The sequence below is a fragment of the Pieris brassicae genome, chromosome 10, assembly GCF_905147105.1.
Source record: "Pieris brassicae chromosome 10, ilPieBrab1.1, whole genome shotgun sequence".
Lineage (NCBI taxonomy): Eukaryota > Metazoa > Arthropoda > Insecta > Lepidoptera > Pieridae > Pieris > Pieris brassicae.
Genome location: NC_059674.1, coordinates 8235935 through 8262574, shown reverse-complemented (window position 1 = coordinate 8262574; position 26640 = coordinate 8235935). Strand labels below are relative to the sequence as shown.

Genomic DNA, 26640 nt, shown 5'->3' with positions numbered 1-26640 from the left:
TGACTTCACAAGCGTACACCTGTTCTAACCAAAGCAAAATAAGACTTACTTACTCTAACTCATATCAGATGATAAGACGTGATACATCATCATAAATTACGTGAGACATTGTTATTTTTGACAGTCATCCTGACGATTATATGAGAAGAACCTTACATACAAATAAGGCTAAACATACACGGAAGACGTGTATACATATATTACAGTTATAATAACTATAAAATAATTACTTTTAATAAAATGTTACTTTTTAGAAGTACATTTCAAACTCATGTGTATTCACCAAATGCATTCAGTATTTAGTAGCTCCTCTTGTACCTTAAAAAGGATTTCCATTCAAAGAAAACACTTTTTTAGCGGATTGAAGCTATGTATTATAAACTTATAATTATTTTACATATTGTGATATTTTTTGACATACAACACCTTTTGTCTTCAGTCACCGCGACCACGAACGCTGTAAAGCACGCGAAACGTTGGGAGAAATTTAAAATTATGTAAATAATTTTAAGTTTATAATAAATACATAGCTTTAATCCGGTAAAAAAGTGTTTTCTTTAAATGTGTAAAAGCTATGTTAACAAAAGACAATACTAAGGATTTCCATTTGAGCCTGGAGATTCTCGAGACAGAACTGTACTGAGCTCAGATCATTAAATGTTAAATGTGATCTAGAAGATGCTTCAAGGTATTCGTTGAATCCAGCGGCTTTCAATGGTTTGTTATACAATTGAAATGAAGAAAAGGCTTAAATGTCACACACGTCGCAGCCTTCGCCGGTTGATTTATACGCGATAATAATACATTATTAAATTGAAATACTGTAGACCGCGACGTGTCGCGAAGATGATGGCGTAACGAGATTATTTCGCTCATTCATTATAGAAAGGAATATAATTTATCAAGTCACATGGTATTTGTGTAAAGCATCACCTATAGCTGCTACCAGAAATAGACACAGGGTGATGGAAACGGTGTATTACATCGTTGCTTTAGTTAAACTGAGAGCCCAACTGCATCTATAAAATATCTCAGAAATAATTTTTAAGTGAGGTAACAAATGACGAATGAGTGCATGGCGGATATCGGCTGGAATTGATTTAATTTCCGGCTCTTCGCTGTCCAGACGTCGCAATGTCTCGTGCATGATGAGATTATTGAAGATACCGCCAGAATATTAACTAGTAACTTTTAAAAGAACAGTTTTCAGGACAGTGCTCGCGATGTACTAAATACGTCCTCTGTGCTCCCCATTCCTTGGGATCCTTTAATAGGAGCACTGAATTGCGGAGGGAGGTAGGGTTCATATTGTAATGCTTGGTAATTCGCTGTAATTACCGTGTTTGTTTCTACGCGACAAAGGTAATGAGAGAATAGTATGGCGCAAGGCACAAACTAATCGGGCTATAACGAAATAGACAACTGACTTTATTTGCTATATAGTATAAAAACTTAATAGAATGCAGATATACATTTTTAAAATTTAAGTTATAGAGGTAAAATTTAATTATTTAATTACTATTTGCATGATGTTGATGTTCCCGCGTGATTGTTTTGTTTGCCATTCTCTTTGCACCAAATATATAATGAAATTCTGACGTCTGCCGTAATTATAGCTTCATTTGTATCAGCCGCTGCGTCCTATCCCTTGTTATTTGTATTGTTGACCGCGGTGGGTCACCCGGCGGTTCAAATATTTGCTCGCACTCGTCTCGGGAAACTTTCACTAGCTGTGGGTCACTCGGGTCAGTTGTACACGAGAAAAATGTCGAAAATTACCACATTATTTTTGGCTCAAAGGATTGTTTTGAATTAGCCCTTTTGTTTGTAATTATAAAATATCGTGACACCACGTTGATTTCGTGCTGCTTTTAATTATTCAAAGTTAATCTCAATTTATTTTACCATCAAATATTCATAATGACTATGGGTTATGGTCTCCAAAATGGTACACGGGACGATGAACAACAATAAGTAGTAATCATACAGATTATAAGAATTAAAGCTAGTTTCAGCTTTATATTCGATTCGGTCATATTTATATTTCTAAAGCTGCCAACTTGATAAGTTAGTTATAACATTAGTCAAAAATAACAAACGAGGAATTATAATTCTTACACGTGCGTTTTCCCAATATACGAATAATTCAAAAGCAATTTTACAAGTAACAAGTGCCAAGAGATCAAACTTTAATGTATTTCTGGTCCCGCGCTCCCCGAGTAGTTGTTACTTGTGTTTACTTTTAGGTTATTGAGAAACCCCACACATCCTTAGGCAATATCATTTCTATGTAATACTGCGTGAAGGCCTCCAAAGAAATTCGTTATGTTGGAGCTAGTTTAATAAATACATTAAAATAACTAAAATAAAATGCAGGTTTATTATTTTCTGGAATTTAAGTTGGCACTGAGTACGGCAGGTCGATAACACGGGAATTTACATTTTTATTGTTCATCTACGTGAGTGTGTTACTAATTTTATATGTTTGTGCTTAACAATTTCATTGGCAATGTAAAAACATTTATCGCTGTTGGAATTTTACATTTAATATTATATACATAAGTACCGAAGAAAATTTTATATACATTATATTTTAATTTAGATACTTAATGAATTTCACGCGATTTATAGATTTAATCAATCACATAACAAAACTCTACGTAGTATTACATACATATACATTATAAGTTTATAATATATACCTAAATATATATACAGGGTAGGTATGCTACAGGTCTGAGTACCTACTGATCCCCCGCTTTAGCATCGTAGCGCTGTTGTAACCTTGGTTTCATCTGGTATAACAACTAATCATTAAAATAGGGATAACAAACGCTATAGGAAGTTGCAGGCAGGGTTCGAATCCGGATGAAACTAATCACTTTAAATATACACATATACAGAAATATCAAACCCACATTCTTTGGAAGAGATACAAATGTTATATTTTCCTGTTATAATATTACAAGTTAGTTGAGGGAAATCTTTCTATTATTCTTTTTGAATAAGGATACTGTGTGTTGATAAATATGAATCAATTATCGGAACACGTGAGCTGTGCCAGGCTGTACCGGCACCACTACGCGCGAGCACTGAACGACCTTCACGGCTTAAACGTGATGCAATATTTTATTTTTAGGATTTTGTCTTTCAATATCCTGTCAAGTTTTGTAGTTATCTTCACAACTATGATAAAATTAATATTACCCACAGATCTATTATATTTATCGTTAACATAACAAAATTCTATCCTCAGGTTACTTAATACTTTTAAATAAACGACAAAACTCATGTTGATATTATGATTTAAGATGTACATATACAAGCTAATTCCAAATATGTATTTACTTTGTATTGATTAATATTGCGTATAACGGTACCTTTACTTTATTTGTTTCATATTTCCAAATTGCAACTGCACTTTAATTTTAAATCTCTTTAATAAATCACTTTCGGCGTGACATAATTTGTAACACGCGCAAACACAAACAATTAATAACCTATTGTATGATGCCGCGAGTTTAATGAAAGTGTCAAACACATTCAATAACAGTACTTGACAAAACAACCTGTGGACATAATCGGTTAACAGGACAAGAGCCATTCATCAATAAGGTTCGCGACATACTCCTGCAAAGATGTGATTTAGAGTTTGAATGGTTGCAGGAATAACACCAGCCAAAGGGATTTTAAACAACAGTACCATATACTTGATTGACATCGATAGGAAACATCGATTTTCATGTATTTTAAAATCGCCAAAATAGCTTATAGCCGCGTATTATAATCCGTATTGCATCAAAAATTATTCAGTACTTTCAATTAACTCGAGAGCAATAGCAAAAATAGATACAAATAATATTAAAATGTAGTCGAAAATTGTAAATGAAATGTGTCGTTTCCTTTGGACGGCTTAACGACGCCGAAATAGATAAGGTTGCTCGAAATTAAGTCAAAGTTGATCAGAAAGCTGACATTCAATCTGCTTTTATTGGATAACGCCAACTTCTAAGCTCCGATGACACGGTTGTTAGCATTTGGAAATTCAATTAGATTTTCGACATAGCCGCCATTCAGCTAAGGGGATGACGTTTTAAGTTTTCATAATGTTAAGACGGAAGTTGAGCAGTAACTCAAAGCGACGAACATGTTTCGAAGTACATACAAAGGAACTTCTTGTACTTTTATCGCCGTCGAAGAATATTTCATAATACCTAGTGGATACGATCTATTTGCTAACTATTATAAGTACTTCACGTAATTACGATCAAATTGGTTTAATACATTAAGAAAAACACTTTTTGAACGGATTAAAGCTATGTATTATTATTAAAACTTATAATTATTTACATAATTCTAAATTTTAAATTTTTTATCGACGTTTCGCGTGCTTTTCAGCGTGCGTGGTCACGGTGACTGAAGACAAAAGGTGTTAAATGTCAAAAGTATCACAGCTGCAGAGAGAGAGAAAGTTGTTTTATCTTGTATAAGTTTTAATAATAATACATACCTTTAATCCGTTCAAAAAGTGTTTTTCTTAATGTGTAAAAGCTATTTTAACAAAAGACAGTACTATGGTTTAATACAGTTTACCACGGATAACATAATATGTAGATATATGATTTGAATGTATTAAATTTTGACCAAATTATTTAGCCATCGTCAATTTTAAAATCATTCATCACTATTTCGAAACCACCGATTTATGGAATGTCCAGTGTCCCGTACAAATTGTTAGGAGTTGACAAATGTCACTGGAATTGCACAACTACTTGACACAAATGTCGCATATCTCGTATGCTCACAACAAACTGTTGTAAGGAAAATAAGCTGAGTGGGTGATCTCCAAAACGTTCTTTGTAGATCACGACAGGCTTTTGCAATGAATAGTAAATAAATGTATGTTTAATAAAGATAGTTGAAGCTTAAACGTTCAAATATATATTTGTGTTCATATAGTCCTTGCTTGTTTTGCTTGCTTGGCAAATCCGTAATAACGTAAACTCATAATACGCGTTCCTCTAAGAAGGTGCTATATACCTAATGGGTAGAAATAATACATTTAAGCATGTTTAGTTAATGTATGTAACCGTTTATTTTATTAACTAAGTAATAAATAAAACAAATCAGTTCGATTAATCACGGGAGCATTAAACCACTTTTGAGCAGTCAATCAGTGAGTTCAAATGTATCTGATCAATCAATTAACACGTGATCCGTTAATTAGCGCCGTTACTCGTTACTTGACACCACTAACGACCGACTAGCACCAAATGAATCCAACATACGCATTTTACCTAATTTTGTGTAAAATAGATCGTAAATTAACTATTAATTCCCCAGATGTATAACTGTGATATCAATATTTGTTGGGTTTGGGTTTGACTTTCGGCTTTATATGGAATTTCTGCTTTGACTTTGGGTTCCGGCTTCATATTTAGGAGACACACTTTAGAATAACTTTAGGTAGAAAACTTAGCTTTACTTAAATAATTACTAAATATCCATCTGTACGTTTTATTCCAGGATCCGTATTGTTATTTTTTTTTTAATCAATAGCATTGTTAAGGACTTTATATGCCTTCTTATGATTATTTTAATGTAGCTGCTCCCGCAAAGTTCGTTCGCCCTAATATGTTTTTTTTACTTGGCCTACCTGTTACTAAGCTACTAAGCTACATGCCAACATATACAACTTTTGTTGGCTTAACGTTGCGTTTAAAATTACAGAAAAAGAAAACTAGTTTTTAGGTTATTCCGTGCAATTTTTCACTCCATAAAAACCTTTCTCAGAGTTCAGAATAATAACTCCAATTGCCATTTTGCGATAAATTTTATTCATATAAAAATGGACATATCGATATTTGTATTAAAGCTCTTTTCAAGATGGCTTTACAACTGAAAACGTGAATTAGTTTAGATGATAGCTATGTTATAAACAAATATGTATAAAGCATAAAGTAATATGTTATTCTATAAAAGATGTGAAATTTTTGTATAAAATGGCACCATTACACTAATGTGTCTAAACGAGCGCAGACGAGATAAGGCGGCGATCGCACGGGGACTTTAATGGCTATTATTTTAATATACTAAAATATTCATTTGAATCAATAATACGGGTACACCTAACTTGAATAAATCAAACAATTGTTTATATATACCAACTATTTCATTTGTAAAAAAAAAAATTAAATAATCTAATGCTGTCAATGCAATAACGATTTTGTCTTAACTTAAAATAATGGCTCTACCATTATTAATCATTAGTATAATATTAGTGTTTTACTCAATATGAACACAGGCTAAGTGCTTTCAAGTTGAAGACACGGCTGATATATTCTAGCTTTAGTTCTCTTGTGGAAAGCAAGCGCAGACACATCATATTACGCTCACTAGATGCACTTCTCAACGAGAACTACACACATGCTCAGTCTAAGAAGGTTTGTATTAAGTTAAGTGTAGTAAGCGGTAAGTGGAAAACAACTCATTTTTGGATTGAAACAATGTGCGGGCAACAACTCAATCAGAGTTATTGGAGATTTATTACTAAACTATATAAATGTGAAATTGAAAAATGAAATTGGAAATACAAGCTTATTTAGATTTTATAAAAATTAACACCACTGCAGACCGTATTGTAGTACTGATATAATAGTATTTCCTTTACTACTAAAGTAATCATGTTCTCAAACCAATTATCTCACATTGGGTTTCCAAGTACAAGATTTAGGATAGGCAATCAGCCAGACGGATTGATTATATAGCACCGTGAATGACGTTTTGCAATAGTGATATTAAAGTGCATACTAGATAAAGGTTTTTGCTCCCACCATCGTGTGTTTGATGGTTTTTTGAGAAAAATGTTTAGTAGCATCAATTAAATCATGTATGCGGGATACAGACACATTGAACACGGTAAAGTATCAGATCTATATACCACAGGCGTGTAAAAGATTGTACGTATATTTGATACACTAGGCAAAACCTAATTTAAACACCGTTTTTAAACCAAAAAATTCATTGGACAAACGGACATGTGTCGTGTGCTTATTGCAGTGAGGGGTGCCATTGAGGTATCTTTTATTTGTTACTTACTTTCCCCATATGCGTTAACAAAGTATTTACCTGAAACAATAAATAACAAATTGAACAAACATAATTAAATAAAATTTTATAAGTAAAAAATACAGGCAACAAATTGTCCGCCTTACCGCGGTAGTTACAAATTCTTGTTTAAACACAGACTATGTTTACAAATATTTAAAGCTAAATAAATATAACTACCTAAATTCCGCCATTTTATATAGCGTATATAGATAAAATTTGGTTTAGTTTTGAATAGTGTTGTTTTACTATCGTTAACATTTACACAAATCCGATCAATCAAAATGCACTCAAAGTGCTTCAGGGAATCTTTGTAAATTCATTAGATCAGGCGCGAATCTCGAGATTGACGTGGCAAATTGGCTGTACTACTTTGTTTCCTCTTCGATAAAGTTACGATAACCCTCGAAAATCCCATAAATTACTTTGCTTACAGGGAATTTCGGTGATACTTAAGTTCGGGCAATTGTTACGTTGTTTACCTTTGTAGATAACTCGGGAAACGTTAATAAAGCCGAATTAAGTCGTCAAATCCGCTGAACGATGAAACGCGTTCAGAGATTTGTGATAAATTGAAAAAACCATCGCGCACCTATTTCAATTTAGAAAGCCTTTAGTCCGTAAATAGATTTGCGTAGTAAAGGCGCTGCGGGCTATAACCCGGACTAATTGGAATGGCGCCGCTCCCGACGACAACCGACTAAATAATGGACATTTTGTTTTGCTCGTGTTACATCCTTCGTTTTGATTCAATTCAATAGAGGGACGAATCAAAGCGTTTTTAATTGTGAACCGGGAGTAGATAGATTGGACTGCACAGTGTGGAATTGCCACTCGGAAATCTTTACGAGCAGTTTTCTATTGCATCCTCTCATTGGTTTTAACTGGAAATATGCGGAAACTAAATCAAATGCTACTAAATATGTGAACTATTTGAAAGTGGTTATAAAATAATTACTAAACCCATCCCATCCCATTAGTTTTGATTAAAATTAAATCTATCAATAACCAAATTCGATAATCCAAAATGTATAGGAATCCCTGAATCACGAGGCTGTGTTTACCGAAACTTAGTTTAAAAATGCATTAACAAAGTCGTCAGGTGTCCGCAGTCCGACCCGAGCCGGGGGCCAAATTAGTTTTTAGTTGGTCGATTGTTCCAGAAAGTTGCCTGGCCGTTGCTTCCCACGACTCACCCTTTCCTTGTTTTAGTTTATTACGAAAGTATGTCCAAATTGAATTAACTACTTTCGGCCCGCGTTAAGTTGAAATAATCCTATTAAAACGAGACTACTTTGCAGAGGTTTAGCCGGCTATAAATTCGACATATTGCAACGCGTGTATTAAGCTACAAGGAAATCTTTTTCCTCCTTTCTCGTTGGGCTATTTCAATCTAAACCTGAACGATAATCACGATCTCGTCTCTTACGAGTAATGTGTGCTTAACATTATAATATAATACGAAAGCAATTAATATTTAATGTACTTTACCGATATCACGGCCCAGTTTACATTTTGATAGGAGATCTAGAATCGGCACAGGAATTATACACTCTTAAGCGACATACAACCTTATTCTTGCGCGATAAAGTTGAATTCCACAAGTGATTCTGAAGTGTTTACTAAACACATTAGGTCGTAAAGAGTTTCAACAAGCGCGAGAAATCTGATTAAAATTCTCATTTATTTCATGCGCAAAGTCGTACCCAGTGAGTTATTCTAACTCAGTATAATGAGTGGATATAGGAAACTAAACAGGACATATATTCAAGGTATTCCTAGCGACACCTGTTAATGCAAATTGTCACCACTTACCACGGAAATAGGCATAGAACGTGCCTCATACTCGAATGTTGATTATTTATTTTTGAAGAAATCGTAAAACCATGAAGAACTTTCACCGTGGCTTTTGGGGTATTTGCGAGGAACCTTCTGGTCCCAACAAGTAATGCGTATTAATCGTATTGTCCGGTCGTTATTCGGGTTTATCTGACCGCGAATATAACAATAGAAATACGCCTCACCGACACAGTACGGAACACTGTCTTCTGCGTCAGCTTTCTGACTAACAATGGACGAGATAATCTTGTAAATCTTGCTGCCTTTCTATAACAAAATCTGACAGACATAAGCTCACATTACTGATAATAAGAAATACAACATAAATGTTCATTATTCACATAGGCTACTTCTTAAAATTTACACTACCTACTATTGATTTAATCAGTGTAAAATAGCAATATTTTTTTATGGCGTATTTTATTTCAGTGTCAGATATATATATATAAGTTAGAAAACGAAACTTCTAGTCTCACCAGAAAAGCTAAAATTCTAATATATGTGTTGTTCGAACAAATAGGTTAAAAGGTAAAACATTGAAATGGTCACAGCTAACTCCAATAAAATCGGGATGCAGCTCGAGAGGATAAAAATAAAAACCTTAGTTACTTTTTACTTAAAGTTTGCAACAAAACACTCGTAAGAAGTCGGCAACTTGTGTTGGGTTTCGGTACGTGTCCCGCATGCAACTGCACTGCGATGCAATTCGGAACCAATTTCCTAACAAATAAGATCTAATATTTAAATCTCTGTAATGCTGGAGTTGAATCTGAAAACTATAGGCTGGATTTGATAAATACGACAACACTTTATTACTATATACAAATCGCAAGGTTGCGATATTTTAAATTACATTTTATTTTAATATTTTTTTATTTAAGACAAGAACATTTTGCACTGTAACTGCGCCTTTGGAACCAATGTAGGTAATAACTAAATGATAAAGTAAGTAATATGTAGTAGATTTGGTTATTTATTGTATGAGGTGTAAAATCCAGTTGGACAAGGACGAAAACTAATTCTAATATTTTTTAATTATTAAAACACATTAAGAATTAAAACGGCAGCCACTAAAGGATCCACCTGCGAGTTGTAATATATTTGTCGACTTAACAAGCTAGTTAGCAGTTTGTTAAGAAAACTAGAAGTTATGTGACGCAGGCTCAGGTTAATGAGGGCAATCACTGCTAGATGGCGTTGTTCTTTACTTAACGGCGTCTTTGAATTATTTGTCTATGAAAATATATTTAACATATCTTTCTGCATCGCATTTTAAATCGTGACCTTTTCAAAACGAAACATAGCCTTTCGACAGCGATTACGCAATGCTAATCTCTTGGTACACGATATAATATGATATTAGCGGGGATCGGGAGGTTTTAATTTCACGCTTATTTCACATGTTATACGAATGTTTGCGATTCATCGTCTATAATCCCTTTCGAGGTTACGTTTCAACCGGCTTGGGGACTTCGTACATTCTATCAGAGACTAGCAGTTCCTTTTTTGACTTTAATATGAGCATCTACTTCATCGGCATAGTCTGTTCAGTAATTTATTCTGGGAAATTATGCTGACGCACAATGCACCGTCTCCAAGATTCGACATGTTTTAGAATTCTCACGGTGATATATGGCTCTGATCTGCAATAAACAGATTAGAACTGAAGATTTTTAAGAAAATGCTTAACCTGGCAAAATGTGTTACGTCCTTAAACTAAAAGTTAATATATAAAAATTTAAGAACATTTATTCTACATTTATACAGTGAAATTATTCATTGTATGTAGACAACATAAAACTTTGTCAACTATTCAAATATTTGAATCCCTTGAGTTCAAAATATATTTTTTGTTTTGATAAAAATATTTCGTTTTAAAAATTGCTATCAAACTATACATAAAACAACCGACTAGTGTATTTTAACCTGATTTAAAGGAACCTGCATAAACTATAGTTATACTATAAATATTTTATACGCGTATCAAAATATAAAATGTTATACTGTATATAAACAATAATGAATCAAACTGCAACCATCGAAAAGCTATTTTTCCAAAGATCATACGAAGCGCTAAAGGCATAATTATGAAAAATGTTCGTAAAAATTAAGTAGTGTATGGTGTAGCGGTTAATCCTGGTAAATCCGGATAGAGCCGGTTATCCGCTTAGCGTGTAGCGCCCGTCAATAAGCACCGGCTACCGGCTATTGGGATTACACTAGATTACAGAATCTAGTGCCGCACACAGCGCCTCCACTGCGCGCTCGGTGCGACCACGGCATTAACATAATCATCGGTGAAGAACTTTTAGTTTCATGTAACTTAAAAATGGATATACGCAATTGCATGGCAACATTGCAGAGGCGAAGAATGCTAGAATGACGTGGAGTGAAATAAAGAGTTGCCCAGGACCGATCAAGCTAGTTTTCTGGGCTGGATGCCATCTGCCCCACTTGGGAGACATAAGACTAACTCAAACAAATAGAGCAGAAAGGTAAAAGGGAAAAGCATGTCCAAATTGCTGTTGTCATAAATTGTCTCGATCTAAAACATGTGTTGACTTCAAGCGTTCATTTGTCTATCCGTTTTGGGTAATGTTATTTATAGACAGCCTTATCTTAGCTTTAACTGGATGCGAAGACTCCACGTATGAAACTGCAACGGACAGTACTTTCTCAATTAATTGTTCGGATACTGTTTATAGCCGCGCATTAGATTTATACGATCCTTACATTACTTTTTATTTCCATTGTTTTTTAAATTGATACGGATTTACCGTTTATACAAAATGAGCTTATTCGATTTAATTTTTTTTAAGTTTAAGTATTTTTTTAGTATATTGTGACGCTTTCAAAGCAATAACTTTCTTGTCCCGTTAAGGGAGTCGATTTCCTTCTAGAAATGGACATATAGTCCTTACGTGCAAACGTTGAAGCGGTAATCACTGTCACTGCAACATGAAATAATTAATTGAAATAAAGGAAAGTGTATAGTTTTAATGCTCCGATAAATAAAATATATACAGATGGGTTTTTCCAGTATTGTTTTCTCTTAACATTTTATACTCAGTATAATCTTCATATTCCTTTGTCGAGACAGCACAGGTCGTATTATTTACAGACGCCAGTAAACACGGATAACATTATCATCCTTTTGTTCAACAAACGTAGAGTTTCAATTATTCACCGAGCAAATATGTTTCTCTAATAAAAACGTTGACTACAATCATTGTGATTATTTCTTCATGAAATGCATAAAACCCATCTGAGTCTTCGAAGACATGTTACAGCTTAGAAAGTCTAAACGAAAATATTATTTTATTTCTTTAAAAGTAAACGAAATACATACATCCCTCTCGGCTGTAATGAGTATAATCAGTAGTAAATTTTTAATTTAACGTAACAAGTTAAATGACATTTATGAGTATGGCTTGTTCAAAGGCTGGCCTATTTACCAATAAATAACACTAACATGCGATACACAACGGCGCTTTAACGGTTTCTCGATATAGTTATAAGTAATAAGCTATGGAATTTTCAATCAGATATTGCATATATTTTGTGTGTACATATATATGTAAATCAGGAAACAATATTTAATAAGTAGTTGAATTAGAAAATATGAAAAATTTAAATAAAGGCTTAGAACATTATTGTTAGTATATTTATCAAGCATTTAAAACAAATCCAATTACGTATAATACGGAGGCACGACTATGTAATCACATTATCCTCAAAATAATTGTTAATTGTTTGGTACTAATACTTAATACTTTTACTTTTACGGCAAAAACGACGCTTTCACTTATTACTTGGACAATTGCAGGTAACGGTCTGGCGCGCTCGCGCAGCTATGATTCTCTCCAGCTCTTTCTTTTACCTACAAATAATCAGTCTCTCGAGAGAGATGCAAAAATGACTGTATTCTGATATCTGATTTAAGTGACACAAGCCAGGAGCATTTTTTCCAAACTCTATAAATGTGTAATGCGAGATTAATAAAATAGGAATGGTCAAATAAACTGCTGCTCTCTGCCGCAGTGTCCTCGAAACTAAAACCTTATCAACGTATATATTTCATGAGATTAGCTAAATTTTAATAAATGCCAAAAGGCTTTAAAGTGACAATTGACATAAGCGTGGTATTATCTCCGGCAACAGTAAATAAGGTCCACACGATGTCTGCGGTCAGTGGTCACCTGGTGGCTGCTGGAAACCTTCCAAGCCGTTGTTGCTAAGACAAGGTAAGTAATTGGACGATTGTAGGTAAATAAGTCGAATTTAATTAAATGCTATAAAAAAGCCTCATTGTTCGACTGGGGTTTAGTGTAGGAAATAAATTAGATCCTTATTTTTGATGTCTCAACGAGTGAGGTTCCAGTTCAGCTACATAGGTTTAGAGTAAACATATCAAAATGGCTGAGCGAGTAATGTAGTTGAGGAATTTCATTTGAGATAGTGCTTATTTCTTACTCAAATATTGATGTACATTCTCTACATTTTTCAATTTTAATCCAATTAAAAAACAACTAATTGAAAGTTAATTATTTTACGATATTTTTTATTAAATCAATGCGTTATTCAGGCTCATAAGAATATCCAAGCAAATAGTATTATCTGCAAAAAATCCTGCTGAAATCGGCCGTTGGTCATTACTGGACCTGATCATTCGCCCCAGACGACAGCTGCGTTTTACGACTGCCTTTGCCCAGCGCCTATCAATCTATAACTTATTGACTGGCATGATTGTACTTCCCAAGATATGCAAATACTTAAATGTAGCTCGGACTCGAAACACAGAATAATCCATAGTTGAAAATGCAACTTTACTCTACTAAATACAACTCTTCTGTGCTTATTATTTCTCCATATCACCAAACATTGTTTCTAGAACAAATAATTATGGTATATCCAGAACTGAATTACTGTATTATGTGTACCAAGAAACGCTTATTAAAAATTCAAAGGTTTAAATTGAAACTAAATGAAAGTTGACCCAGTGGCGGCACATCGGGGAGTGGCGGTGGCCTGTGGTCTACATCGTTGCGCAGATAAGTGCTTTAATATCTGACGGACTGAGGGCTATTTGATCTTATTATTGGAACAAGTTCAGTCTTGTAACGTAATACATTATTGACTGACTTTGTTATACAGATATGAGTATTATTTTCATTTTAACAGAATCAGCTAAAGCGACAGACTAAAAACTTTTTAACAGCAGTTAAATTGTACTTATCGACTTCATTTGCTCAAACGGAATGTTTTGTATTGATAAGTTTTATTATTCAAATAATCCTGTAGATTTGTATGTCCTTAATTTAATCCATTTGCTGGTTTGTTGTTGCCGAATTAGAAATGTTAATTTGGCCTAACGCTAAATCCATTAAGCGTCCCGCGCGGTCCTATGGAAATTATACCCAATGCTTTACTTTATTTAATGGATAAATGCATAGTAAATACATTTGCATATTCAACTGTACAAACTAGTGGGGTTCCTTTATCTTGATATAGCTTCTTCAGAATATTGCTCACACATTGCCTGGGAGACTCTCGTTGCTTATCGACAAGCACTTTCCCTGTGGCTTGACTTTCCTTTATTCGTATACAACAAAAAACACTTACAAATACTAAGTTCGTAAATACCCAAATAAAATTACGGGAAATAAAATCTTTATAGAGTTTACTTATAAATTAAGAGGACTATGGTAATAGACACTGTACATAATGAAGCGAGTGATTGAACCAAAACAATGTGTCTCTTGTATATACGGTTGACGACCTCAACGTTTTAGCTATGAATTGATATTTTTATAAATTAAATATAAAAAAGCAAACAAAACTTTACTGTAATAGTTATGCAGATTAGTGTTAAACTATATATAGATTGTAAACCTAATTTCCGGGACAAGTTTTAGTTTTCACATTGAAATCCTTTGTTCGGTGGGCAGAGTATATACGTACAGATTCCAATGATTGGTTCAACTATGCATTCGATGTTCCATTAGTCAATCCTTTAAATGTGTTTAAATATACAGTTTGTGTATTTAGCAAAAACGTTTTAAACTTTGATTAAAATCCTTTGCTAGGTCAAATCAATTCCATTTTAATAACCAGGTGAAATTCACAGACTAAGTTCCGTCACCAATAATTTGAAATGAGCTCGACACAGATTATAATCAAAACGACACAGACCATTATTTGTCATACACACACGTCGCAGGCATTAGCTACTCAATCTATTCGTTTGGATTGATTAGTAAGGATCATCTTATAAAACCCGTGTCCAACAATTGCTTCCTCTGTGGTTCCCGCGTTACCCGTCTCAAAACAGAGTACAATAAAATTTTGAAAGCTTTCAACAGATTAACATGCATGTGTTAGCGGAGATGAGTGACGTCACTCAGGTTATTCACCTCGCATTGTATGCTAATATGCTAATCACATAGCGCCTACCTTTATAGAACTGTCTTTACAATATATGTCGCTATAGTTTTCTAAATTACACTTTTAGGTCTTTTTAAACTAGTTCCATGTGTAGAATGAGGAAAAGCCTATGTTTTTAACTTTATACTCAACCTAATAAGAATAAAAATAAATATAATTGTATGGTTAGTTATGTTAAAAACTTTCAAAGTTATGTTAAAACTGCAATAGTATTTTTAATAAATTCTTAGGGAGTCCGGCTTTGGCCGTAATAATATTATAATGATGTAGAGTAAAAAGTAATTTATTGACTGATATTCTATGTGTGTATCACTGGGAAAGACACAAAATTGTAAATTCAATATCTTGCTGCAGTATCAAGATGTTCGCGTGGGAAGCACGAACTCAACTCGTAAAAGCCAGCTGCTCACCAATTTGCCGTCGAGTTCTCCCAAATGGAGTCATTTTTAAGCTTTATCTACAGTACGGGACGAGATTTGTAAAGTTAAGGTGGGTTGGAGTAGCCTACATTTCCATGGGATAATCTTTTAGAAGACTGTCAAATGATGATGATGAATAATTATTGTTATCATTAAAACTGTGTATACTTCGTATTTGTTTTCATAATCAACAAATGCAACGGAGCTCGTCCATGTAGACGATGAGCTTCAATACTAGATTAGTATTATTATTCTTTTGACATGTTCCAAGTCATTCAGCATAGTTTACTAATAGGTAAGGACAGTACAAGCCGGCGATATCTCGGTTGCACTGAGATGCAATTACTGGTCTATATGGGGAATTACTTATTATGCCGGAATGTGCATTTCCTCTCACCACCACACACTAACGAGTCAACTATTTCGCCAACGGATAAAATATTTTCAATTATTTTAATAAGTATTACATCTGTAATACATGTCAATCATATCACAAATGTATTGCATAATGCATGCATAAACATATTTTTGTATAACTCCTTAACATATTAAACAATGTCAATCGCATTAAATCACGTTTACTGGTCCTGTAAACTTGACATTACACAGAAGTATGAAATATTCAACAGGCAAAATGCGGGCAGAATCGCGGCCGTGAACTAGGTCGTTGATAAACTAACGGATAAATTAATTTTATTTCAACGCAAATTTAGCTTTTATTGTTATACTGAATTATTTTTAATACTTTATACTCATTTATTAAAATGCAATTAATAAACCGTCAATCTGAAACCTCGATATATAGACTGGAACTTAATAACGAAAAAACTCACTCAATTGTTAGTCGTAAGGATTAGGTGTCATTTAACAAATTTTAGAATAAAGGGATAAAACAGATTATGTGATGTGGATTTCCATATAAGTACAAAAAGTTCATAACACTCAAGAAATAATATAACTTCTTTATTGAAGGCATAAAGAATCATACATAATACAAACAGCCAAACATGAACAAAAGAGAATAAACAAATATGGTGATGGACCGTGTCAATCATGCATTATCCGCAACAAAATTTATAAAAAAAGATATCTATAACGAACGCATTACATCGATATTTATTGACGTAAAGTGTTGTGCAAAACACTTTTTAAGCTACTTCAAAATCCAATTCAGAATTCCAATTCATAGATTTTACATAAAATATATAATAATACTGATACTCTAAAGTAGTACCCAGGTACCATTTGGTGATAATGAAGCAAGCAGAGCGCATCTCCTTCTACAATATAAATATATATATATGTATTGTACAATTACATATTTACAATTAATAACAACTTTACTTATTAAACGAATATCACCTTTACTTCGAGTATACGAGTATCACGTTGCATGACAAAGTAATTAAAATTGTTTAAACGTGATAAAATTGCAAATTACTCACTTGTCTCTGAGCTATTTAACACGAACAGACCATATTGTCGCTCATTAGGAATATTATTCATCTATTTTGTCTTACCGCGGATATTTCTAGAATGAAATCATTTGAAACTTGTTTCACATAATGTGTTACCTACACTGTTACATTATGTACAATATGTATCATAGATATTGTTATATAGATTATTGCTATTGTTCTCATAGCTTACGCTTTTTGTGAGTCTCTGTGTAATATACCTATATTTCATAATAAATATATACTACAGCAACATTACGGGTAAAGTTACGTTTACACTTTTTAATTTTAGCCGTAACTTGACATAGCTTGGTTATTAACTAGATTTTTATTATTAGTTATACTAATGACGAAGTAGTTTATATCTCAGTTCTGTTCTAAGAACATGGTAAAAGAAATGGAGGCCAATTCCTGCCGCCCTATGCTGCCTATTCCTATTTCTGCCTGAGCACAAATTAAAGAATTCCTGGATGACTTTGAAAATGAAAACATTACTGTTATCTAGTTAAGTGTTTAAATTTATTAAGATGTATTTGGCTAATGAAAAGCAAAGATTTTTCTATAAGTGTTTATGTACGTGTCGTTCTGCTATCCGAGTAACAAGTGACAAACGAACAATGTTCTTTGATAAATAATGACCTTCACTACGACTTTGTCGATGTATTTTGTAAATGATGAATAACAAATAATATTGTTTTTAACATGCATAAAATGAGGTTTTGTAACTCTCATTAGAGAGTTTTATCTATTAAGATATATATATATATAATTATGTTATATTGAACTGTAGCTTTATAGCTGTGCGTTCATTTAAAACAACTCGGATGAAATGCAATGTACTAATGATTTGAACAGTGGGTGACGAAAGCGGAAGTATACAATTAAATTAAACAAGTTTTACAGCGAATGGAATTCCTGACAATGTAAGACACAGCAGATGCCATGGCGGAATCTAGACGCACGTAATGTTTTTATAAAGTAAATACTTATATATTTATAAGTCGGAACTCGGAAAATGTAACTTCCTTGATACGTATACGTGCTGAGGGAGGCAATCGTTCAGGAAACTCAACAAGGTTTTTGTTATTCCATAAAATGTAGTTAAGAATAATTTTTTACTTATTGTATTTCATTAATTCAAGCGTAGCGATTATGATTACTTTATTTATTGTACTGTGTAACAAAAATAAACAAGAGTTAAGAAAGATATATAATCTATAAATGATAAATGAACATCGCAAATGCATACGTAATTGGGAAAATCCACGAATAAATCACCTGGAACTAAACTGCGCAATAACTATGCTCCGACGCAACGTTGAAGATCAATTTTCATGCTTTATCTTAATCAACACATTATAAAGTCAAATTAATTCGAGGCTATATTAAAATTGTACTGTTCCTTAAAAGAGTCGAAAAACTAAATGATTAAACAATTTTGTTTAAAGTAAGATCTGGTATCTCTGTAACCATAACCATGTGGTTCGCACAGAAGAGCGGAACTCCGCTCTTTTTGCGCAGATAACCAACCTTACGCAATTTTTTGAGAATGAGAGCCTCATGTGCATATATAGTGATCAAATGTTAAGGAAAAGGATAGATTCGTTGTTTTTGCCTAATATTGCTGCATGCGGAAACCGTCATACATAGACTATAAACACTTGTAATAACAGCATTAATAGAGATAATCCTAGCCTCAGAGCACTCAAAAGCATTAGTATGCAAATCGTGACAATTACAAAGCATCTAATAGATGCGATTATAGTAACACGATCATATGATAATGATCGACAATCGACACAAGATACATTCTGTTGTTATTAATTCATCATGTTATGAAATTCATTTATTCGGCGAAATTGATTTGAGCCATAATAATTGCTAATGAACTCTATACGAAAGCTAAAATATTAGGATAATTGCTGGTCTAATTACATGATTAAAACCCTGATTAGGTCCTGGGTATGATTACCAGTAAAACAATAATTGTTTCCGAGTACAGGAGTCATTAGATGACGAGTCAGATATCGAGTCAAAATAAACAGGAGCATATTTATTTAATATAAGTATCTCCCTATATACAACCTTAAAATGTTAGGCGTTCAAGATAAAGTCAAAGTCTTATACTTTTGACTTAGTCAATTACTTTCCCGTATATTCAAAAACACAATTTCAATTTGATCTTTGATCGAAGCGAAACCGTTTTCCTATTCACAACGTATCAAAGGATTGTCGTTACTCGTTAGTTCAAAATGAAACAGGTGTAGTGATATGTATATGCAATGTCCAGGCAGTCGATTAGTCGGACGCTATACACATAAAACCGCCAGAAAATATATATCTTTTAATACTGCATCTTGCATCTCTTTTTCGACTCGGTAACCATTGAGAACAAAACATTTGTCTTACCTAAACGATTTACTTTAAATATAATAAGTAGTAAATGTATTCGAGAACAGTATCTTAGTCGATCACTTAGTTATTTATAGTAGTCAAAGCTGGTTCTTCCTATTTTGATTGCTAATGAACACAACAATGTCTGACAACGCATGCTGAGAACGTAAATTGCTTATATTTGACTTTGTTTTGTCGCAAAGCTAAAACATTGCGCAAGAACACAAAATAGTGGCTGATAAACCATTCTCTTCAAAGTATCTCTGTTCCCATTCTCACTATTCATATATTGTGAAGTTGTTTGTGGTTCCTGTACCATAAACATACATATCATATACGACACGTTAATAAACAATTAATCCATCCAAATGAGTATAGCATACTTTGGATTACTGCGATTGTCATTTTTGAACCCAACCCTAAAGATTATGTAATTACAAAGTACTTGCATTTCGGTCATAACCATTGCCTCTAAATGGTTTAATTGTTATCATAATTTGCAGTTGAAATAGTGTACAAAAATTGTTTGTCAATTATTTAAAATACAGGCATAAACACAATGTAGGTCAAACAGTTGCTGATTTAAAACAACAAGCTCTCGTCACCGGACCATATCCGGGTAAAGAATATGTCAAGGTTAGATATAGGAAAAATGCAAATTCAATATATTTACTGCTAGCTTTGAATTATTTCAAATTGAATATAAAGTTAATCTCAGCAATTCAATCTCACCTACCTATTTCTACCCAAACTGGATGTATGACTGATAACTTAAACGATGATCATATTAATAATATCATTAACTTCAGTAACACTTTGTCTATAAATAATTACGACAAGCATAAGCGTTGCACATGACAGATGGTCTAAAACAGTAACCGAATGGACTGGTCCAAAAGTAAAAAGGAACGAAGTAAGACCAATAGAGCGATGGGCCGACGGGATCGAGAGGGTAGCTGGTAGAAATTGGATGACGATGGCACAAAATAAATTAGGATGGAAAAAGTTGGAGGAGGCCTTCTCCCGGACAGGGTCCGCTTCTTAGTTAAAACTGTAAATTTATCTTTTTTTTTGTCAAATGTATGTCAAAGATGTGGGGAATTGTGGCTTAATATTATTATTATAGGCACTTCTATAAGTGTGTGTCTTCTGTTCTATATTTCTGTCATTTTATTCTCCCTCAACCTTAAGCGTAATTCCAGGCAGACAAGATCACGAGTTCTTAACAAACTACAAAGTTTAACTTATAAATGGAGGTCATAAAATATCATTTTGTTCGTGTTATTAGTAATAAATCTAAGAATAAAAGATTGAGGAGTGTTAGCTTCAATTAACAAATTAGCGTGTTATGTAATTATTAATTAAAGGCTACATATTAAGTTATACAGTCCCACCAAAACATCTGAATACACAATGAGTCATTACTATCGGTTAATTAATACAATGTTTGTACAAATGTACAGGTGTTTATCAAACAGCCAATGTCGCGACCTGTTACGAATAACTGTTTTTGTAGCAGTTACTGTTGCTATATTTTGTTTTTTCATTGGTACATTCAACATTTTATACACATGACAAGTCCCTTTTATCGCTTGATATTAGAAGGTTTCATTTTCCAATTAACACAAATATCATAGTCACAAATACGCAACACGAGTGGCGAAGAACTAGTCTAACACGGTTACCATAACTAGAATTGAGACTGCGATGTAACTTTAAGATGTATATATGTAAGAAAATGAATACAGTTCATTTATTTATTTTTTACTTTATAATATGCGTTTTCCGTTCTTACCTACTTATGACTTTACAAATTTGAATTCAATATTTGTATTCTATACAGGACACTGGCACGTTAAGATACATGAACAAAGTTGGTAGATATAGTTGAGCTGACCAATTATTTACATGACCTATGTCCACAAAAACTCAAGACGGTTTCTATTTTCCGTTTAACCGTGTTAAAAAACTTAAGTGTAGTAAACACGGCGCATGGCACGGACTGGTACCGGCGCGCGCGCACTCACACATGCACCTGACCAAGTAAACAATACCTACAACAGTAGAATGCACACAGGCAAAGGTTTCGCTAAGATATAAACTTGTAAGGAACAAAACTGTGACTTTTGGAAGAAGGAAATATTTATGACAACAAAATATTTAGAATACCTTTTATAATCAATTAAATATACATATTTATAGGAAAATTTAGAAACTTTGCAAGACTTTAAAGAATTAGTGATCTAGTGAAAGGCAATTCTTAAATGATGAGAACAATTTCAAAAGTTTGAAGAGCACATTTTTCAAATCGTTTTTCATACAAGTTAAATTAACTGTCTTCACCAGGCGAGAGGCGAGTCACTTCCTAACTCATCCGTACTTCAACTATAAATGATGTTGTCAACATTTGGAAACTATGACTTTTAATAATAATAATTGACTAAAGTAAACAATTAGGGCGAATTTAGCTACTAATTATATTTAGCAAACAATAATTTACAATTCTTTGTAAGAATCTTACATCGGACTATGCTTGAACAAATCCGGCGAAACTTGCTTCTAAATTATTCCGAGTAGGTATACATCAAAACCTATATTGTATAAAATTGGAAACACGCTTAATTGGTATAAAACTAGTTGGAAACCTGTTATCTGATCACATTTTATGTTAATATAACGGTAGTTTTGCGTAAAATGCTACCATATAAGAAACGTCAGGTTCAAGCTATTACGAAGGGAAATTTTTAAAGAAAGAAATCTGTTGTCTCGTGAATTCTCTTTTCTTAGCTTGCTTTGCTTAGCTTAAGCTTGGCGATAGGAATGGCAAATCCCTAGGATTTGCTAGTGATGTATTAAAAACTGTATAGTTTTTGCATAATTGTTTTGATGTAACAATGTTTGTCCATTATCCTATTGTGTATGGGTTGCACAAGAGGGAAGTATTGTCTAATATAATCGATTAAAAAGCGTGCTCGGTTAGATTCTCACGCGATGCGGTGAAACTACGAGGAAGTGTTATGTACTGTTTTACATGTTTGCGAAATATTATGTATAATACGAAACTTACAACTCTTTATTAGGACGTCTGGTTTGGTGTTGGAAGACTCTTTACTCTCATTCCTAGGCTTTTCAGAAATAGACTTTGAGTGATCTGTGCATATCCTATTCCAATATTTCTCTTTTCTTCTTTTCGTACCCGAATGTCACCATACGTTACTTGACATTAACGAAGTTACAATTAATGACTTGTAAACAAAGACAAGCCACAGTTCCCCTATCATGATGTTGTGCAAACAGTATCGTCACGAAATAAATAAATATTTTATTTTTGTATAAAAATACATATAGATTTTTTTTATTATATGCAATTGGGATGTATTAATTATATGATAATATATTAATAGGGCGTGAGCCATACATGTAGGTGTCGTCTGTTTGTTCCAGCGCGATTAAACAATTTGTGAGAGGAATTAATACAGTGTAATGTTTGCGAATGTCTCATTTCACTCAGGTAGCAAGTTCAAGGTAGCCAAACGAGTTCCGACACCTATCTCGCTCACAATGTACGTAACAAATAAAGATGGAATATATTTATCGTCGTACCACTTTGATGCTTCTGGAAAATTTTGTCTTTGTTTTTATATATAATTTAACAAAGATTAGACGCAATAATATCCGGCAGTTGTGACGATCAATTTACGATAACTGAGTATATATATATGTGTATATATAGAATCAGTTAAAAGATGTGTAATTACGACTGACAAAACAAACAATCTTTTTTTTATATTTTATAAAAAATAATTATTTTAGGTTTCCATATTTCTCCTATTAATAATTTCAGGTTTTACTATCCATCGTAATATAATGGACATTGACAACAGACGAGGCAAGGAGAAATTGAACTTTGTCCACTGAGAGGCGATTGCGTTGTTGAGTGTCAGTGATTCATTGAAATCGCATGGCAACACTTTTGTGCGGACTGCAATTCGTAATGAGGTCAATGGCAACGCCAATATTCAAATATTGGGTTAAATGGCACATGTCATGTGCGATTTACTTTCTCCATCGGATTTCTGTTAATATCTAACGTTTCAAACTAAAATAACATAATTATATATTTTTCTAAAACGTCGTTAATTTTTTTTTTAATCCTTGTTGTGTTTTCTCGCTATCGTGGGACTTTTAAAACACAATTAGACGATGACAGTTTTGATGGTGACAAATAAATATCATTTAGTGGCAACTGTGTTAAGGTTGGTCACCGATGAGTTTACAACATAATATTATGAACTCTATGTGCATATATAAAGCGTTTATAATTGAATTTGGTGACAGGGCACCGGAAGCCGTTGATTGGTCACGTCGAGACGATTCCACTTCCGCTGGTCAATGTCGAATGTTTCAACTCTAGTAAATCTCATGTTGTGTTGTTTTAGCTTTGATTTATATATCATTTCTCGTCAGATTTACGTAGTTTTATATATATAGACAATGATTTAAAAACTAACTAGTTGAAACAATTCACATATTTACATTAATTATAAATACATAATTGATGTAAAACTAATAAGTAAGTAATTTTAACTACGTAGGAAAACTCAATAAACGAGTTGGTAGAATTGATGAACTCGGAACTGGTCTAACAAAACCCATGCTCAGCATAAAGCCAATTCAAAAGCGTAAATAAGCACAAAAGCCTACCGAGTAATGGCAAACTCCGTGACGTGACAAGTCATTGAACCCACTAGCGGTACCAAGGTAGTTGGTACACATGCCTGACGCCAGTGACACATAAACTTATTGTGTTCTTACGAATTTGCTTAGAGATTTATTTTAAAATGCCATTACCGGCGTTCATAGAATTGTGATAGTCCTGCTTCATATAAATACTTTTTAATACCACCAATTGATTTGGAAGTTTTGAAAACGTAAATTTAATAGTCTTAACTTACTGCGTAACGCTCAACAATTTTTTATTAATAGAATTGTATAGTAAATATATGGATGGAAAGGGCGGCGCGCGTTGATATCTTTTGAACCACGCTAAGGCGCATTAAAACTGGAGGACTATTTTATACTAAAACAACTTGAAAAGTATTTCCAGTTGACATCTTATTAACAAAATCTTGGCGATTCCTTTAAGGTCTCCGCAGTTAGGCTATGGAATTCACTTCCCGTCCCTATTCGCTTAGCTCCTTCTTTATCTTCCTTTAAATTTCTTCTGTACAAACATTACCTGTCCACATCGTAACCCTAACTTTCTTACTAACTACTAACTGACGTGAGACTTATCTTAAATTATCGTGATTTATGTGTATTTTTACTCTTTAATGTATCTTTAATATTTTATTCCTGTTTAGTTTTTGTTTTAATAACTGTGTATTACATGTATTTTGCACTACTTGCCTATCTTATTGAATACATTTCTTTTTTCTTTACTCACAGTGGTTGCCTGGAAGAGATCGCTCGTAAGCGATAAGGCCGCCAGTTGCCCTCCTTTTGATTTAATTATGTTAATTTTTATTTTTATTTTGTAGTGTAACGAAGTGTAAATAAATAAAAAATCTCAATATATGCATTATCATGCATTGTTAAAATACACACCAAACTTGTCACCAACTAATGCAATTGGACGTCTATATTCATACGGTAAAAGTGGACGCTTAATAGTTTCAATCAAATTAAAACACAGAAATAATTATTCAATAGGTTATAAGAAGTAACTTTATAGTAACTTTCATTCATTACATTTCATTTTATAAAAATATAACATCAATTGACATGAACAGCGGAGGAGCAATTTTAATTTTATTACTGAACCGCATTTAATTTTGGAAAGTTATTTAAGATTTTTACTTCGCCGGCGTTTCACAGAAACCTACTTTCACTTGTTGATCGTACCTAGACTTATTTCGTGTTTTTACTCAAACTGGAAACTTTTGAACTCTAAATTCAAGGTTTTGTAGAAAGACTGTGAAAGTTAATCGCGTATTACGAGAACAATATAAGGTCACACTTTCTATCATAATTCACGATTCTACCTGTATTCATAAGACAGCATATTAATTTGCACAATTGTAAAATCTCTTTTTTACGGCAAGAATTACAAATCAATTCACAGAATTCATGTTTAAAAATTTCCAATGATTAAAAGCTTTTTAAAATTTATGCATAATTTTTCTTTCAAGCGATCCAAAAAAATGTATCATTTGATATCAATCATACATTGTTTATTACACAGATACTTATATTCAAAATTAATTTCTTAAAACTGTTTTGTTTAGTAACAGTATAACATTTCGTAAGCACATGACAGCAAAGAAGGTGACTCTCACCTGCTAAGTGTCTCGTGTCAGCTTCGACGGCCGCTGCTACAGCCACCAGCCAGCACGCCACCCAGGCGCCTCTCATCATCACAGCACTAATCACATGAACACAGGCACACACAGCACACTTTGGGCAAGTTTTTCAAGTTTGTCGGAGTTTGGAAAGTGATGACGTGTGATTTTATCGTCCACCGACGACACGACTACCACGCTAAGGCGTCTCTGGCTGACTAAAAATTAAAATGGCGCGCTTTGTGTCGCCGGCCGCCGAGTTGCCGGTGTTACCGGTGGGAGGGTGACAAGCTCAAAAATATAATTTACCGTTCCAAACATAAATCTTGAAAAACAATACTCGTGTTTAAGTGTGTTTGTGACCAGAAAAATAAAAATTAATATTCTGTAATTTTACGTTTATAATACAAAAGATATGTATACCGGTTTAAAGACTTTGTTTGTTTGATGTGGATTTCAATGATATATATTGTATTTAAAAAAGTACATGAAAATTACTTTTTTTAAAGAATATTTTGTACAATAAATAAATATTTATTTGGCAGAAACTTACATAATATAATTGTATCCTTTTGCCGTAACACATTTTTTTTTTGTGGTATTACTATACGAGTACTCACGTCTCACTCTCCACAGTAG

General features: G+C 33.3%; 1 protein-coding gene across 2 annotated transcripts in view; it reads right to left on the bottom strand.

Annotated features, from left to right (window-relative positions):
• Positions 1–26244, bottom strand: part of LOC123715532 (low-density lipoprotein receptor-related protein 2) — an 89202-nt gene extending 62958 nt beyond the window's left edge. Inside the window, exon 1 of one of the 2 annotated variants that reach the window (XM_045670581.1) lies at positions 25999–26244. In XM_045670581.1, coding sequence (XP_045526537.1) covers positions 25999–26077 — 79 coding nt within the window. In that variant the 5' untranslated portion in view covers positions 26078–26244. The remainder of the gene's footprint in view (positions 1–25998) is intronic. The other variant, XM_045670582.1, reaches the window with a different exon arrangement.
• Positions 26245–26640: the final 396 nt, after the last annotated feature.